This window comes from Monodon monoceros, unplaced genomic scaffold (genome assembly GCF_005190385.1).
Source record: "Monodon monoceros isolate NGI ecotype Baffin Bay Population unplaced genomic scaffold, NGI_Narwhal_1 Super_Scaffold_8, whole genome shotgun sequence".
NCBI lineage: Eukaryota > Metazoa > Chordata > Mammalia > Artiodactyla > Monodontidae > Monodon > Monodon monoceros.
Window position 1 is genome coordinate 11,000,151 of NW_021703785.1, and position 16,910 is coordinate 11,017,060.

The 16,910-nt window shown below is 36.7% G+C and overlaps 1 protein-coding gene across 1 annotated transcript in view; it reads right to left on the reverse strand.

The window, feature by feature from the left end:
* Positions 1–3,374: 3,374 nt before the first annotated feature.
* TM9SF2 (transmembrane 9 superfamily member 2) overlaps positions 3,375–16,910 on the reverse strand; it is a 57,377-nt gene continuing 43,841 nt past the window's right edge. The window contains exons 13-17 of the mRNA XM_029210168.1: positions 14,882–15,041; positions 12,959–13,110; positions 11,633–11,744; positions 7,978–8,149; positions 3,375–4,064 (exon numbers count right to left, since the gene is read on the reverse strand). Of these exons, the coding sequence (XP_029066001.1) occupies positions 3,997–4,064; positions 7,978–8,149; positions 11,633–11,744; positions 12,959–13,110; positions 14,882–15,041 (664 nt within the window). The 3' untranslated portion in view covers positions 3,375–3,996. The remainder of the gene's footprint in view (positions 4,065–7,977; positions 8,150–11,632; positions 11,745–12,958; positions 13,111–14,881; positions 15,042–16,910) is intronic.

Below are 16,910 nucleotides of genomic sequence, written 5' to 3' on the forward strand. Positions count from 1 at the left end.
ACTCGCACATACCTCATAGCAGCCTGAAGATTAAATATTTGAATGTAAGTGCAAGTCAGACGGGATCAAAGGAGATTTTACAGATTTTTCACAGCTCTGAAAGGTAGGCTGCATCTTCCAGTGGAAGAGGGCAGCTCATGGGCACTGTGTAGGGTCTGCGCTTCCTTCCCTCGGGGCGCATTTCACCAGCAGCACCTTGGGCTTTGGTTGGTGGGGGTCGCCACAGCTTCCTGGGACCATCCTAGGAGGCCAGGGCGCAGCAGGGTGAGCCTGGGGAATTGCCAGAACCTGGAGCCTGAGCTGGGAGTGTGTCTGAGGCACCCGTGCACCTGGGCTTCCGGCCACAGCCTAGGACAGTGAGGGAGGACACGAGGAGTCCCTTCAAACCCCGGAGGGGCTGCTCCAGAGCGTGAAGTCAGCCACCTCGGGGGAGCAACGACGAGGTGCCGAGAAGGAACTACTCCCCAGCTGTTCACACCGATCCTTGGATTTCTTTTCCCCTGGGAAACAAAGCTCATTTCACTGTTACATGGTTAAAAATGCAACCACCCTGACATGGATGTAAAAACAAACAAACAAAATTCACACCTGAGGTAGAAATAAACCACATCGTGGCTTCTTCTGAAATTAAGCTTTGATAAGACTGGGTGGGGAGGGTAGGTGGAGAGAAAGCCGAGGAAGGGCACCCAGCTCCTGAGGCAAACGGTGCACGTGAGTGTGTGTGTGCACAAGTGCACATTTTAGCCAGGCATCAGGTTGTTTTTAAGTCCCTTTTCCAGAGATCAGTAACAAGGGGCCACATTTCTGCATAGCAATTCGTGGAATCAGATGCTGCCTCCATGATCTGGGATCTTTTACTAGATCTCTTGTCATTGTGTACTATCTCTGGGCAGTTGAGCTGGAGCAACTACCCAGCTATGGGACAAGAGAATTTTCTCTTCAAGTTTCTTTCCCCAGACAGATCCTAAGAGGTGGTCTGTACCACTTTACAGATTTATTAAATGTCAACGAAGTGACTTTTGTAACAGTGATGCTTTGTACTAATATACCAAACATACCCAGCCCAAGAAAAATACAAACTCCACAGCTGCTTTCTTAAAACTCTCACGCCAATTCTGAAACCAGATACTATTTTTTTTTCCAGATACTATTGTCAGTTAAATAGGAATCAAAAAAGAGGTTTCAGGTAGGTAAATTAAAAACGAAGTTTCAGTTTCTGGAAAGAAACCGTTAACAATGATTGTCTCCAGGGGAGAAAAGTCAGTGACTGAGGATAAAAGCAGACTTACTTTTCTCTATATTCTCTTGTCCATTTTGAACTGTTTACCATGTGCATGGATTACCTATTCCAAAGAAAAATTTGTATTAAAGTAAGTGAAAATTAAATATTCAGAATCTAAACTGAAACTGTGAATACAAACTATCCCTGTTAAAGTGCTTTTTCTTAAACCTTCAAAATAAAGGGAAACAAGCTCTGCTATTTAAAAAAGCTCTCCCTCCTGCACCCCCCCGCATTTCAATCGCTGTGTATAATTCCTTTGAGGAGCAGAGTAACCATGTGTGGGAGTTAAAAATGCATTTAATCATTTCCCCCCAAATTTGACAGAAGTGTGGCAAGGAGGGCCATCTGTTTTATTTGAATAAGAAATGCCCCAGCATTCTGATTTCAATTAGCCTCTTTGTAGCTTTATGTCTGAGCTGGTTCCATGGGTAACAGTTCAAACTAAGTGTAGAGAGAAGCTGGCCAAGTTCTGCCAGTGCTGATTTGTTTTAACAACTGTCAATGAACATAGAACAAGTGTACAAGACGATGTTGCTGGAAGCACATTAAAATGCAAAATTTTACAGAATCAAAACCCCACATTCTGGAATCTGAGAGCTAAATAAAATATTGAAATAGTGTCTTTATATCATTATATCAAATAATTTAAATATTTAAAATCAATATCACTTAATTCTTAGTTTCAAACGACAAATATACGCCTACGACATGCAAAAGTCCTGTTATGCCGTGGGCCTGAACCGAAGATGATACAAGTAGTGGTTCCTGCCCTTGAGAAGTGTGTGATCTATTTGGAAGGATAAGTCTGCAAAGTTATACAATAATTTGAGTAATATTTAAGACAATAATAGAACTGTCAAACATCAACATCAGTACTGAAAATATTATTATGAATTCTGTGGACGGAAAAGGAATACTTTAGTCAAAGGCTTTATATTGGAAGGGACACACAGGGCAGGTTTACAAGGGTGGCTGCACTCCCTCTAGAACGGTCAAAGGTAACCCAATGATGCAACACTGCATTGGTGATGGTCCAAAGCCACTCCCATAGCTCTAGGGAAGCCAGCCTGAACCTCAGCTCCAGTTGTCACTGCCTCCCAGGGTGTGTTTGTCAAAAACACCAGACTTCTGAGCCCCCATCCTGCACAGGTTGACTGCCCAGTTCTCTGATAAATTCACGTAATGGGTCTCAAGGAAGTCATATGAATGGGGGAGGGGGAGAGTCATTTTTGATGGCAGCTAGTTTGTGCAATTACTGACATGCAATTTACTGGAAGTGTAACTGATCCACACTTTCCCACGGCACTCAGGTGTCCCCAGTCCTTACCATCTGCTTTCTTGATGTCCTGAAAGAAGGTTCTGTGACCTCGGTTCTGCAGCTTCAACAGTTTCTCAACATGTCCCTCCTCAAGGAGTCGGCCAGTTCTCCAAAGCCACATCATCCAGGGCAGAGGAGTCATGGTGGTGATGGCCACTGAGAGGTGACCCTGTGGCAGGGCCCTGGCTCAGCGGCAGAACCACGGGACGGATTCTGAGTCCCCAGCTCCTTCCACCCGAGCACTGCGGAAGCAGGAAACAGGGAACTCTCCACAGTGCGGCTAACCCAGCCCCACCTGCTTAGTTTACTGCTGTACATGAGACAGTTCCAGTCAACATGCTGCAAAATGGTTATTTCTTAACTCTAGGAAATCCAAATTAAGACAATGTAATCATAAAGAAGAAGAATTGCTAGTCATTGTTAATGTACAGATCATAAAAACTGATTTTTTAAAAAAATTAAAAATACTCTATTTTGAAAAACAGGTAAAAAATATGAAATTCTTAATGGTAATGCAGTAAGGCTCATATTAACTACTATACTTACATAATTTATCTGGCTAGATATGCATGATTAAAATTTCTGTTACTGCCTAATAGTGAAAATTTTTAGTTTTGTTACAAAGCCCAGGAGACTGGAATTTCATTTAGCTCAAAACTCAGAAAGTATTACATTAGCAAAAATCAGTAAAATCTGATATAACAGTATAAATCATTAAAAACACCATTGGTAAATGGATTTGTATTTACAGAATCTCCATGAATATGCAATGAAGACGTTTTTACAATATTTATTAAGATAACAATTTTATAAATTGAAAGACTCAGAGGCACATAGTTTAAAAGGCCAATACCATGGGAATAATGAAGTCAACACAGAAAAGAAGATATGAACAGTTACAACCAAGACAAGATTTTTTTAAAAGCCACATCCCCCAATACACATCATACGAACTATCCTTCAAAATTACCATGATAAAAAGTTACTTCCTTCAAAGAAAAATAATTCTTTCCACCTACCAAGCCTAGAAAATCCTATTTACAATGAACTGTCCTGTATTTCATCAGTATTGTTTAATATGGCCTCTTCTATTTTGTCACTAGAAGTACTGAAAATTTTATAGCTATTATATTTACAAATACACATAATATTTAAATTTGCTCTTCACTGAGAACAATTGAATATATACTTAATCAAATCACAATACAAATGTTTTAGTGTTGATAATACATTCTGTGGAGACAGGTGTATGAGGAGAGCTGTATTTAGAATTATGTTGTTTCTGAAGGATTACTAGGCCAATAAGTCTGATAAAACTCAAGGTAGTCACAAAAACAGGTCTTCGTTGATGAAGAATTTAATTTATTTCTGTTTTAACTGGACACACGGGGCTTCTTCAGTCAACCTTCACCACACTGTATATTTTGGTAACAAACCAAAAGCATGCAAAGAAGCCAATTGTTCCTATAAAAGAAAAAACAAAAATAAATCCCTTTTCGAAGGCAGCTTCATGATTTACACAAAAATACAGGCTTAAAATGGCTGGTTCCTTAAAAAAAGCCACAAAACCATAAATCATTACTTAACAGGAATATCCCATAGATCCGTGAATTTTTTTGAAAAATACAGAACTATAAACTACAGAATAATTCAAATCAAATTTCTTATAGAAATTGATAGAAAAAAACTTTTTATGCTATAAGATTATTGAAAGCTTTCTGTAATATATTCTTTTTCTTATTACATGGAAAAGGCTAAAATTGAAGATGAAAAGGATGCCAATTTTACTTTTCTATTTAAGAATATTTTCATTTTTTTTCCCCACGTCTTTTTTGGGAGTATAATCGCTTTACAATGTTGCACTAGTTTCTGCTGTATAACAAAGTGAATCAGCTATATGTATACATATATCCCCATATCCCCTCCCTCTCGCACCTCTCTCCCACCCTTCCTTAAAAAACTAAAAACAGAACTACCATACGACCCAGCACAGCAATACCACTACTGGGCATATACCCTGAGAAAACCATAATTCAAAAAGAGACATGTACCACAGTGTTCATTGCAGCACTATTTACAATACCCAGGACATGGAAGCAGCCTAAATGCCCATCGACAGATGAATGGATAAAGCAGATGTGGCACATATATACAATGGAATATTACTCAGCCATAAAAAAGAAATGAAATTGAGTTATTTGCAGTGAGGGGGATGGACCTAGAGTCTGTCATACAGAGTTAAGTAAGTCAGAAAGAATATTTTCTTATCACAAAATGGAAAACTGCCATTTAATTAATTCAACATATGATATGAATGGCTTAAATATCAGAATATCAGATTCACAGAGTAATTAAATGGGGATATTTTCTAAGTACAGTTAGCAGGAATGATCAGTTTTCAAAGAATTATAATAAATTAACTCAAAAAGATTTTACAATGTGTTGAAAGTGATATGATTAGAATAGTAACAAAGGCACACCCCCTCTGAAATGAGAGGTGGTGTGGTACTGGAGGACAGAGCAGCTCTGTCATGAGCTGTGTGTATCATCTTTGGATTAGACACATGGAATCTCTAAGCCCATTTCTTTATCTTATTTAAGAGGGATAATTTTATCTGCCCTATCTCCATAGACTGTTATTACAGTAAATGAGATGATTCATGAAAAAATACATGCCTTAATTTTCAGGTATTTTCATCCCTCTAGATTCCAAAAAATCTGAATGCTATATAGGTGACAAAAATGAGGCTCCAAGGGGTTACGTAACTGTCTAATGGCCTGTGGCTGGTAAGAAAGGCCAGAATTCAAATTCACTTTTTCTGACTTCAAGTGTAGTATTCTTTTAAACTATACCATGCTTAGATTTACTAAACATAAATTCAGAGACTCTGTTTTGCAAGAGAACATATATTAAATTGTGAAACTAACCCTTTTTTTTTTTTTTTTTTTGCGGTACGTGGGCCTCTCACTGTTGTGGCCTCTCCCGTTGCAGAGCACAGGCTCCGGACGCTCAGGCTCAGTGGCCATGGCTCACAGGCCCAGCCACTCCGCAGCATGTGGGATCTTCCTGGACCGGGGCACAAACCCATGTCCCCTGCATTGGCAGGAGGATTCTCAACCACTGCGCCACCAGGGAAGCCCGAAACTAATCCATTTTTAAAGCTGAGGCATAGCTTTTTTTCCAAGATTACCCCCTGAGAAATAGTCAATAGGTAGGGGTGCAGAAGAATACAGAAGGAGATATATACATGCCCCTTGTGGAAGTTTTATCTTTAAAGTTCCAACAGTTTTCACCATTGTTTTAAATGTAATATAAACAGAAAGTATTAAAGTAGATTTTCTAAGTCAAGAGACTATACATGGGCCATTACTATAGAAGTTATGAATGTTATTATTCTCACATCATACATGTACCGAACACCTACTCTGTGCATGTCATGCACACTGTGTGTGTTTTGGAGGACACACAAATATACCTTTTGGATATTCAAAGGGTCATTATTAAGACTTGGGAAGAGGTTGGGGTTAATTTCAGAAAAGTAATAGTGAAAACATAAATATATTTAAACAATCTTATGGTTAGCAAGAACTTCAAGATAATAGAAGGTATTTTAAGATGAGAAAAAACATTTTATCATCATACTAGCAACCCTAAGAAAGTTAAGTTTATTTTGTTCTTAACAAAATACTTCTAGTATTTTATTTTGTTCTTAATATTGAATAGATATAGTGTACATACTAAAAGTGGCATCTTTCCTTATGTGACAGAACAATTATTTTGTCTTGTATAATAGACTGACTTAAATAAAAGGTGTCAGTTCAGAGTCCTGAAATAAATATGGATGTCCCCACTTTAGAAAAATGCAAGACACTGAAAGGGCTCAGCACTCCTATGTAGAGAATCTTTTCCACAAAGTGAAATACACTAAAAGTTACTGGCTTAACTGGTTGATTCAATTTGATGTGGCTCCAGAATTTAGATTACAAAATCTGTTTTACTCTCAGTAAGTAAAAATATGATACTTTAAATATCAAGAACAATAAAGTTCAGGTGATGGTTAAATTATCTTTATAACATATGCCTGGAAAAACAACAAGACATTCACCAAGATCATTATTTTTTGTGTGTAGCAAGGAATAAATTACTCTATATATGTATGCATGGACACAAATACAGATGCACAAAAACAGTAATCCTTGTTTCACAGGCTATTACTGTTTTACAGACATTTATTAATTAAGACTTATGGCTATGGACCTAAATCTATCACACAGCATCAAGATATGCACCCCCCACCTCCTACCCCACTATGTCTGACCAATGAATGACCTGCAGTACAGAATTGATGTAAGTGCCTAAAGCTTGTTACATACTGACATAGCAACAGGGGTACTTCAAAACTCTACCTAATTTTCTTAAATGTTAACAGATGAGTAAAAAATAGAAAAGTTCTAATTTTTTAGAAAGTTTTTTTCTGGGACTTCCCTGGAGGTCCAGTGGTTAAGACTCCGTGCTTCCAGTGCAGGGGGCACGGGTTTGATCCCTGGTCGGGGAACTAAGATCCCACATGCCGTGAGGCCAAAAATAAAAACTTAAAAAAAAAAATTTTTTTTTAAGTTTTTTTCTTTTGACTCCTATATTTCTTCACATAGCATGCAACACAATCTTAGATAAAATTTTAGATGTACATTTTTTATGACAAAGAAAGGTCCCCCTAATCTTTTTGTGTGTGTGTGTGTAGCCCTTCCACAAATGCTGACCAAGCACCCACAGGGCTCTGAGATACAGAAAACTTACCTAGGTGGACAGAGAAGATATACACATAGAAATACCAATATAAAGCACACTGTATCCCATTAGGTACTTGGATTTTAAAGTGGATATATAAACCTGTAGTTTAAAACTTCTGGCATAAGGGATGTCCTATGATTATCTTTTCTTGATATCATTTATTCTCAATCTCATCTTGACTTCACTGCCTCAATTTCTACTTACTCCTAAACTTAGGTAGTTAGAGCTTTTTATACTATTTCTGAAATGAGCAGAAGCACGACTGTTCCACTAAGAGATTAACAGGGGAAAACCTTGAGAACTACTGGTTGAGATGCCCCTGTACTTGCAGCACAACAATGGACCCCGTTTAGTCTTCTCCCTTAGGTTCTGTTTTCTCACCTTCGGTTTACCGATATTCACCTCACAGGGAGGCAGACCAAACTATGCTTAGCTGCGCTCAAAACTAAATACAGGAGCACTGAGTAGCCACAAGCTTTCATGTAATTGTAATTTGCCTAAGAACTTGTAATTTGGATGCAAGTTAAAATAATTGTAATCTGCCTAAAAACTTATTAACTAAAAATAACTTGTTCTAATTCTTACCTGTAAAAAGAAAGAAGATCAAAACCATTATCATGGTATAACCAAAGTACAGAATTGTACTTGCTGTTCCTGTGATTTGCAGTTTTGAAAAGAAGTAGTGTATTGCATATATTAAGAAATAAACTGCAGTAAAGCCACTGGTAAGGAATGAACGCCATTGCCAATGATAATCCTGGGTAGAAAAGAAAAAAATGAAATATCAAGAAATACTTTCCAATTAATAGATAACATGTACTGGAATAAAGTTATAAAGCAAACATAGCTAAGAGGAATAGCACCACAAACCTAATTTTTGCTATTGGTCCCAGTCTCTTTCTCACACTGAACTTTGCCAATTTCCCTCCTCACTAAAGGTGCTGAGAAGCACCCTCTACCTTTGATGGAACTACTTAAAGACTGGCTAAAAACGTTTAGAAAAATCTTAAACAGTTTATGAATAATGAAGCATTAGGCTATATTTTAAAATGTATGTTTCCCAAAAAGAAAAGAAATATATGAAGAGCTTAGTTACATAATTCAAAATTAGTATTACTTATAGTCTAGTCATCTCTATATTAGGAAGAAGATTATCCTCAAAAAAAAAAACCTGGTTGAAACCCATTTTTAGTTATTACTAACAATTTATATAAGGTAGGTTTTTAAATACAGCTTCTCTTACTTTTACATAAAGTGGCTTACAGCTTAGCAAGAGATCTTCTAAAAGATACTTCACTATCTTACCCTTTGGAATATGTAAAAAATATATTTCAAAAGCACACCAAGATTAGAAAATCCTAAAGAATCCACACATGAAAACTACTACAACTAATAAATGAACTCAGCAAAGTTGCAGGGTACAAGATCAACATGAAAATCAGTGTTTTCATATACTGACAATGAACGATCCAGAAAACGAAGTTTAAAAAATTATTCCATTTACAGCAGCATCCAAAAGAAAAAAATACCTAGGAATAAATTTAACCAAGGAGGTGAAAGACTTGTACACTGAAAACTACAAAACACTGCTAAAAAAAATTAAAGATGATTTAAATAAATGGAAAGCCATCTGTTTTTATGGATTAGAAGACTTAATATTGTTAAGGTGGCAACACTCTCCAAAGCAACCTACAGATTCAATGCAATCCCTATCAAAATTCCAACAACCTTCTTAGCAAAAATGAAAAAGCCAATCCTCAGAGTCATAGGAAATTGCAAAGGGCCCTAAAGAGGCAAAATAATCTTCAAAAAGAAGAACAAGGTTGGAAGACTTACCCTTCCCAATTTCAAAACGTAATACGAAGTGATGGTAATCAAAACAGTGTGGTGCTGGCATAAAAACAGCATATATACCACTGGAACAGAATTGAGACTCCAGAAATAAACCCACACATCTATGGGCCAATGTGTTTTCAACAAGGTTGCCAAGGCCATTTAATGAGGAAAGAATAATTTCTTCAACAAAAGGTGCTGGGAAAACTGGATAGCCACATGCAAAAGAATGAAGTTGGACCCCTAACTAATACCACATACAGAAATTAATTTAAAATGGATCAATGATCTAAAACTATACACTTGGAAGAAAACATGGGGGTAAATCTTCATGACCTTGGATTTAAGCAATGAATTCTTAGAAACAAAAGAAAAAAACAGATAAATCAGACCCTCTAAATTAAAAGTTTGGTGCAAAAGACATCATTAAGAAAGTGAAAAGACAGCCTACAGAATGGGAGAAAAAATTTACAAATCATATATCTGATAAAGGTCTAGTATCCAGAATATAGAAAGAACTCTAACAATTAAACAAAAAGATAAACAACCCAACTTACAAATGGGCAAAGGAATTAGACATTTCACCAAACAAGATACCCAAGAAAATATGCTCATCATCATTAGTCACTGGGGAAATGAAAATCGAAACCACAGTGAGATACCACTTCACACCTTCTAGGATGGCTATAATTTAAAAACCCAGAAAATAGCAGGTATTGGCAAGGATGTGGAGAAACTGGAACACTTGTGCATTGCTAGTAGGAATGTAAAATGGTGCAGCCACTGTGGAAAAAACAGTTTGATGGTTCCTCAAAAAGTTAAACAAAGAATAACCGTATGACTCAGCAATACCACTCCAACATATATACCCCAAAGAACTGGAAACAGGTACCCAAATAAATATTTGTACACAAACGTTCATAGCAGCACTATTCACAATAACCGAAAGGTGGAAACAAACCTAATGTGCATCAATGAATGAATGAATAAACAAACTGGAGTACATCTATCTATGCAATGGAATATTACTCGGCTATAAAAAGGAATGAAGCACTGATACATGCTACAGTGTGATGAATCTTAAAACATTCTGCTAAGTGAAGGAAGCCAGACACAAAAGTCACACATAATGTATGATTCCATTTACATGAAATATCCAGAACAGATAAGTCTGCAGAGACAGAAGCAGATTGGTGGTTGCCAGGGTCTGAAGGGGAGAGAAGAACGGGAAGTAACTACCTAATGGGTATGGGATTTTATTTAGGGTTGATGAAAATATTTTGAGACAGAGAGAGTGGGTGCACAACACTGTATATGTAGTAAGTGCCACTGAATTGTTCACTTTAAAATGGTTGATTTCATGTTATGTGAACTTAACCTCAATTTTTTAAAAAAGTGTCTCAAGTTTAACAAAGTCAGATTTTATCTCCTGTATAGAAAACAACTATAAAAGAATGATTTAACACAATCTAACTCTTTAAAAGTCACCTAAGGACACCAACACACATCACCATGTTGCCAAGTATATAACTCCTAACAATGTAATCTCTGAAATGTTTTAATGAATTTTTCCACTTAAAAGGTTTATTTTCACTAATTTTTCTACCAGTGTCTGTATCACAAAAAAAGAATATTAATTTTAAAGTCAGACAGTTAAAGAATAAAAATTCAGCAAAATGTGTTATTCTCAGGAAATTAACATTTTAAAGTTAAGCTCTAAATAAATAAATATACTGAATTAGGATACTATCTCAATTCAATCTTAAAGAAGGCTACATTCGATTTAGGAATACACGTCAATTTCTACCTTAATAACACATATTTACAGAAATTACTTCAATTACAGTTAAGTCCCCTACATATGACCCTTCAAGTTGAGAACTTTCAAAGATGCGAATGTGCACCTGGTTCCAGCAAGGAACCAGCACCTGTGCCATCAGCGTCAGGCGTGAGTGAAATTGCAGCTTGCCCTCCGTCTCCTGTTGCTGACGATCCTTCAGCTCTACCATCTCCCCCCTCCTCTCCCTCCTCCAGTCAGTAACTCTTCTTGCCTGTTCACTCGATGCCAGCCCCTGCATGCCAGCTGTTGTACCGTACTACTGTACTTTTCAAGGTGCTGTACTGTAAGATTAAAAATGATTTATTTATTCTGTTTGTTTTTTATGTATTATTTGTGTGAAAAGTATTATAAACCTATTACAGTACAGTACTATATAGCTGACTGTGTTAGTTGGGTACCTAGACTAACTTTGTTGGACTTATGAACAAACTGGACTTACGAACGCGCTCTTGGAACAGAATTCGTTCGTATGTAGGGGTCTTACTGTAATAGTATTCAAAGTGGCCTTACGCCAAAATTATAAATACTGTCCACAAGTTAATGTAATTGAATATTGCTAATACATACCTCTGCACATAGGTGGAAATAGCAAAGAAGTATAGTTGCTTCAGAACAGGTAATAACCAAAATGATAAACACCAGGAACAGGAAGCCAAACATGTAATACATCTGGTGTGACCTATAATCAAACATGTCAAGATGAAGCTATAAATATTTTCTCTTTGACACAGTAAATGACACAATCTTCTTCTCATTTTTCTTGAACTGAAAATGTTTGCTTTTTCTCCCAACTAATCAAAGACAAATTCTCATAGATTTAGACAGTGATGGGGCGGGGGCGGGGCAAGGGGAGGAAGGATGCAGCAGTGCTATTGGACTCTGCCTTCCTGTTCAGGGAGAACCTAAAACTCTTATTTATTCAAATACGCTTAGCCCATCTGTCTACTGGTGAGTCAGACAAATTTGATAAAAAAATTAATGTGAAGACAGAGCCAAACTAAGAAAAGGTTACATTTGGTACATATTGTTTCTTATCATATACAATAAAAATCAGTTGAATTTGGAAAAAACACTAACGGTCAGGAATGAAAGACAAGTTCTAATCACTAAAAAGCTCCAATCTAGTTCTGACAATGCTACCTGGAACCTTGGTACTTTCTGTAACATATGTCAATGTGATCAAATAAGGATCACGATATACTGCAATGTACACACCCTAACAGTGAGGCTCGAAATTGCCACTATGTGCTTTTCCATTCGAACAAGAAATCAGAGAATGAAGGGACCTTGGGATAAGAAACGACTTTGTGATTTTTCCCCCCTTTGGCTGTACCATGCGGCTTGTGGGATCTTAGTTCCCCAGGCCCTCAGCAGTGAAAGTGCAGAGTCCTAACCACTGGACCACCAGGGAATGCCCAAGAAACGACTTTGAGAGTTGTGTAGCTCAACCCTTCCTCCAATGCTGGCTTGAATACCCTCTATCAAGAGCTCAGAGCATCTCCTCTGAAGCACTACAGATGACTTATTAAAGAGCACAGATTTGGAGAGATTTAGGTTAATTTTTCTGCCATATAGAAAATGTAGCTCTGTGACACAGGCAAATTACTTAACCTCCAAAATCTCATTTTCACCTCTGTAAAATGGGATAATACCCACTTTACAGAGGTCTGAGAATTAAGTAAGAAATAATAAGCACTTGATTAATAATAACTTATCACAATTATTCTTTCTCACACTGAAAAGATAACCTTTTGTCTCTTAAGATTTCTGATAATTGGAGAATAGCTTACATTTATAAGGTATAAATAGTAATCCATATAAACAAAAAGAGAAAGCTAGTACTACATATAATGGGAATGGGAATAAGAGGACTTGACTTAGTCCTTAGCTTACCAAATACTATTCAGAATGAAGAAAAGCTGTATAAAGATGCACCCAAAGGGCAAAATCCCTCCCATGATAATACCAGGTAACGGCTTTGTATAGAAGGACTGCTCAGGAATTTGACGTGGAATCTGATTGGTTCGAACTGGGTGTTCAATGGCCTTCAGAAAAAAACAAAAGAAAGGATTCATAATTATGTATCTATAATCTAGTACAGAAGGAAAAAATTCTTCTCTGTAGTAGATTATTTGCCTGCTTTTTCTCAGCTTCCATGCTGACATGAATGGCGATACAGTCTACCTGAGTCATCCAGGTGACATTTGTATTTAGAAGCAACAAACCAGATACCATCAGGTACAATATTCAGTCTGTCTTCTGGAACAAGCCACCACTGTTTCCAGCAGTGATCCAATGACTAATGGCTTTAGACAAAGTAAGAAAAACACAGAAGGAGATAATATAGTACTCAGAAAATAGTACTTAATAAAAAGGTAGAGTTAAGTTTTTCCTTTTAATTACATACTTGCTGTAAGAAATCAGCTGGTTCTGAAACTGTGGTCGATGTATTTTTTTTGGAGATGGACAATGTCATCTTTATTAAAATTGCTCAATTTTACTAAGACTTAAGAACACGAAGAAGATAATGAATGGCTCTATGAAGCTTTATAATCCTAAGTTATTGGTGATGTTCTCAATTATTCTCCCTTTCATAACACATTACATGGTAGTATAAAAACAAATGGAACCTAAAGTACCTAAACATAGTTACATAAGAGGAAAAAAGAGTACATATGCAGAAATTCATTTCCTTGCAAAAAAGTTCAAAAACATACTTCTATAGTTTTTGTGATGACATATCAAAATTTAAAACTTGATATTCTCATTGAGATTATACTCCTGTGGACTAGATTATTTTACATGTAGGTACATGTGTATATAGGCAGAGACCCACTAAATCATTCTTCAATTTTTATATTTTTAGAATTTTAAGTACTTATTTAATCTATTTAATTAAAAAAATTTTCAAACCGTATCAGTTTACTACTTATGCTATATAGATTTTAAGTCATGAATTAAACAAAATGCCAAAGAACTGAAAAATCTTTTAGTAGCCTGGCATGGTAGGTGCAGTGGAGACTCTGAAGTCTCTTAAAAGTCAAAGTAGATAAGTTTCTTCCAAGGTTTTTCCAGGTCCCCTCACAAAGTGTACTACACTACGTAATTTCTTTTAACCTTGTGGAGATACTTTCAGAGGAGAGCAAAGATAGTGAACTGGAGTTAGAGGAGGACACTGAAGAATTCTCATTTTCCTCTTAGCGTGAGGGTAGAAAGGGGGCAGCAGAGATGAAGACCGAAAGACTGGAGGGAGGGACTCAGACTTGATTATAATATTTCTTAAAATCAAATATTAGCAGGTAAGCATATAAAATTTATTCCAAAGCTACATATTAAAAAAATTGCTACTCTTACTGTATAGTCACTTTTCTTACAGCTTCACTTCCTAACCCATACTCAGTTTTACCCAGTTTACTTAGTTAAGTAATATAGATTAGAAACACTTATGGCTAAGAAAAAAATGCATGTACTTTTTAGGTTAAAAAAAAGTAATAATTTACTTTTAATGTAACACATTCAAATTTTTCATTAGTTTAAATTAGTATTTCATTTCCTATTAATCCATTTTCGTTTCCATTTCCATTTACTTACAAAACTTTGAAATCTAAGTTTACATCCATAACCTCTCTCTACCACACTCTTCTGAGTACTATTTTAAGAATGACTGCAGTCAAACTAGGAAGTCATCAATTTTCTATGAAATCCAGATCCCACAGGACTAGTTTGTATCTTTTAGATACCTATGTCTTTTAAGGTGGCATATGCTAACTTCCACAGTTGAGATTCATTTGAGTAAGTTAACACCTATAAACTTACATTCTTCTTAAAACCAAAGTATGCACCAATAAATGTTAGAGGCACAGATATGCAGAACCAAAGAGCCAATATGGCAACCAATGTCCCAAAAGGAATAGATGCTGAAGATCCTTCTCCCCAGAGAATCAGATTCATTATAAAGAAGTCAGCAAACACAATCCTGAAAGACACAATAGGTTGTTGGGTAAAACCTGAGGTGGAAGCAAAATGATATAGTAGCAATCACATGTAGTTAATATCATGATTTCTGTGTTATACACAAGGAAAGTGGAACTGCTGAGCCATAGGGTATGTGAATTTAAAACTTTAGTAGAAACTGCCGAGTTGCTCTTCAGATTGGTTTTGCCTGACTTAAACTCCTACCAGCAGCTTATGAAATTTATCTCTTTCCATATTTTCATCATGCTTGGGATTGTTAACTTTGTTGTTTCAATTTGCATTTCCTATTGACAACTGCAGCTGAGCATCCTTGTGTTTGTTGGCTTTCTAGGCTCCGGAAGCGCAGGCTCAGCGGCCACGGCTCACGGGCCCAGCCGCTCCACAGCACGTGGGATCCTCCCAGACCGGGGCACGAACCCGCGTCCCCCGTGCCAGCAGGCGGACCCCCAACCACTGCACCACCGGGGAAGCCCCACTGCTCATTTTTCATTTGGGTCGCAGGGCTTTTGCAAAGTCACATATGTGAGTTATTTATATACTCCAGCAACTAACTCCTTGTTAAATACCTTTCTCCTAGTTTATAACTTTTAATAACCCAAACATATGTGTACTTCGTCCCTTTCAGTCATTCTTCTATGAGTACATTTTTAAAACATGGCTGTAATAATACTATAATCACTTCTGTATACCACCCCCCCCCCCGCCACACACACAGTTTTTAATGTTATCAAAGTGATCAATTTTTTCCTTTACCTTTTGTGTAACTTAAGAAAGCCTTTCCTAACCCGGGCTCGCAAAAATACTCTTCTAAATTTTTGTCTAATTGTTACACCCGTTACATTTAGGTTTTAATCCACCTGGAACTGATTTCATGTGTGTGAGGTAAGAAGAGAATTTTTCTCCCTTCATGTGGACAATTGTCCCAGCATCATTTTACATTGTTCCTCTGGTTTGTGATGCCATGTCTAGCATGCTTCTGTGTATACATGGTCTACTTCTGTGTTCTCTATCCTGGCAGCTACAGGACCTCTGCAAATGCCTTTGCAATACTTGGTCTTCTCATCAGATAACATGGTGAATTTGTATGTATCTCTAACAAGCTTTGTAGACTTGTCATATGGACTGTCCCTATTTTGAGAAGTTACTTCCGGTGTTGCAAAGTTTTTATGTTGCTAATACTCCTGTGAATACAGTCTTTTCCCCACACAACTACCACTACCATTAAGATGTTTCACTTGCTACTGGTGGTATTCATAATCTTGAAATATTGGCTGATCTAGCCATTTTGCCAAACTCTTTTACTAATTCTACAAGTTTATAGCTCAAATTTGTTTATGTTCTCTGTATACAAATTATGTCACCAATAAATAATAATATAATCTCCACCTTTCTTTTTGTTTCATGTCTTAGTGTAACTAGAACTTAAATAACTGAAGCCCTAAAAGTGATTTATGAAAATGTCTCTAGTGTTTCATCATTAAACGATGTTGGTTTTGAATCAGAGATGAGATTTTTATTAATAGAAGGGAGCATTTCTCTCTCCATTAAATTCTTTTTAAATCTGGAAACAATCTTTAATATTATCAAATGCCATTTTGCTGTGCCTACCGCAATAATTATATGCAGGTGCTTATTTATAAAAAAAAATTTATGAATTGATTTCATATTATCAAATGATCCTTCTTTTCCTAGATGAACACCAATTCCCTCTGCCCTGGGGACTTGGGTTCTTGGCTCTTCTCCTTCTCTCTACTTACCTCATCATCCCCTGGTGAACACCTGTTTTTAAGGGTGGGATGAAGATGATAAATCAGAGAAGGTTTGATAAGAGATGTAAAAAACTAGCATAGGATAACTTCTGTGAAGGCAA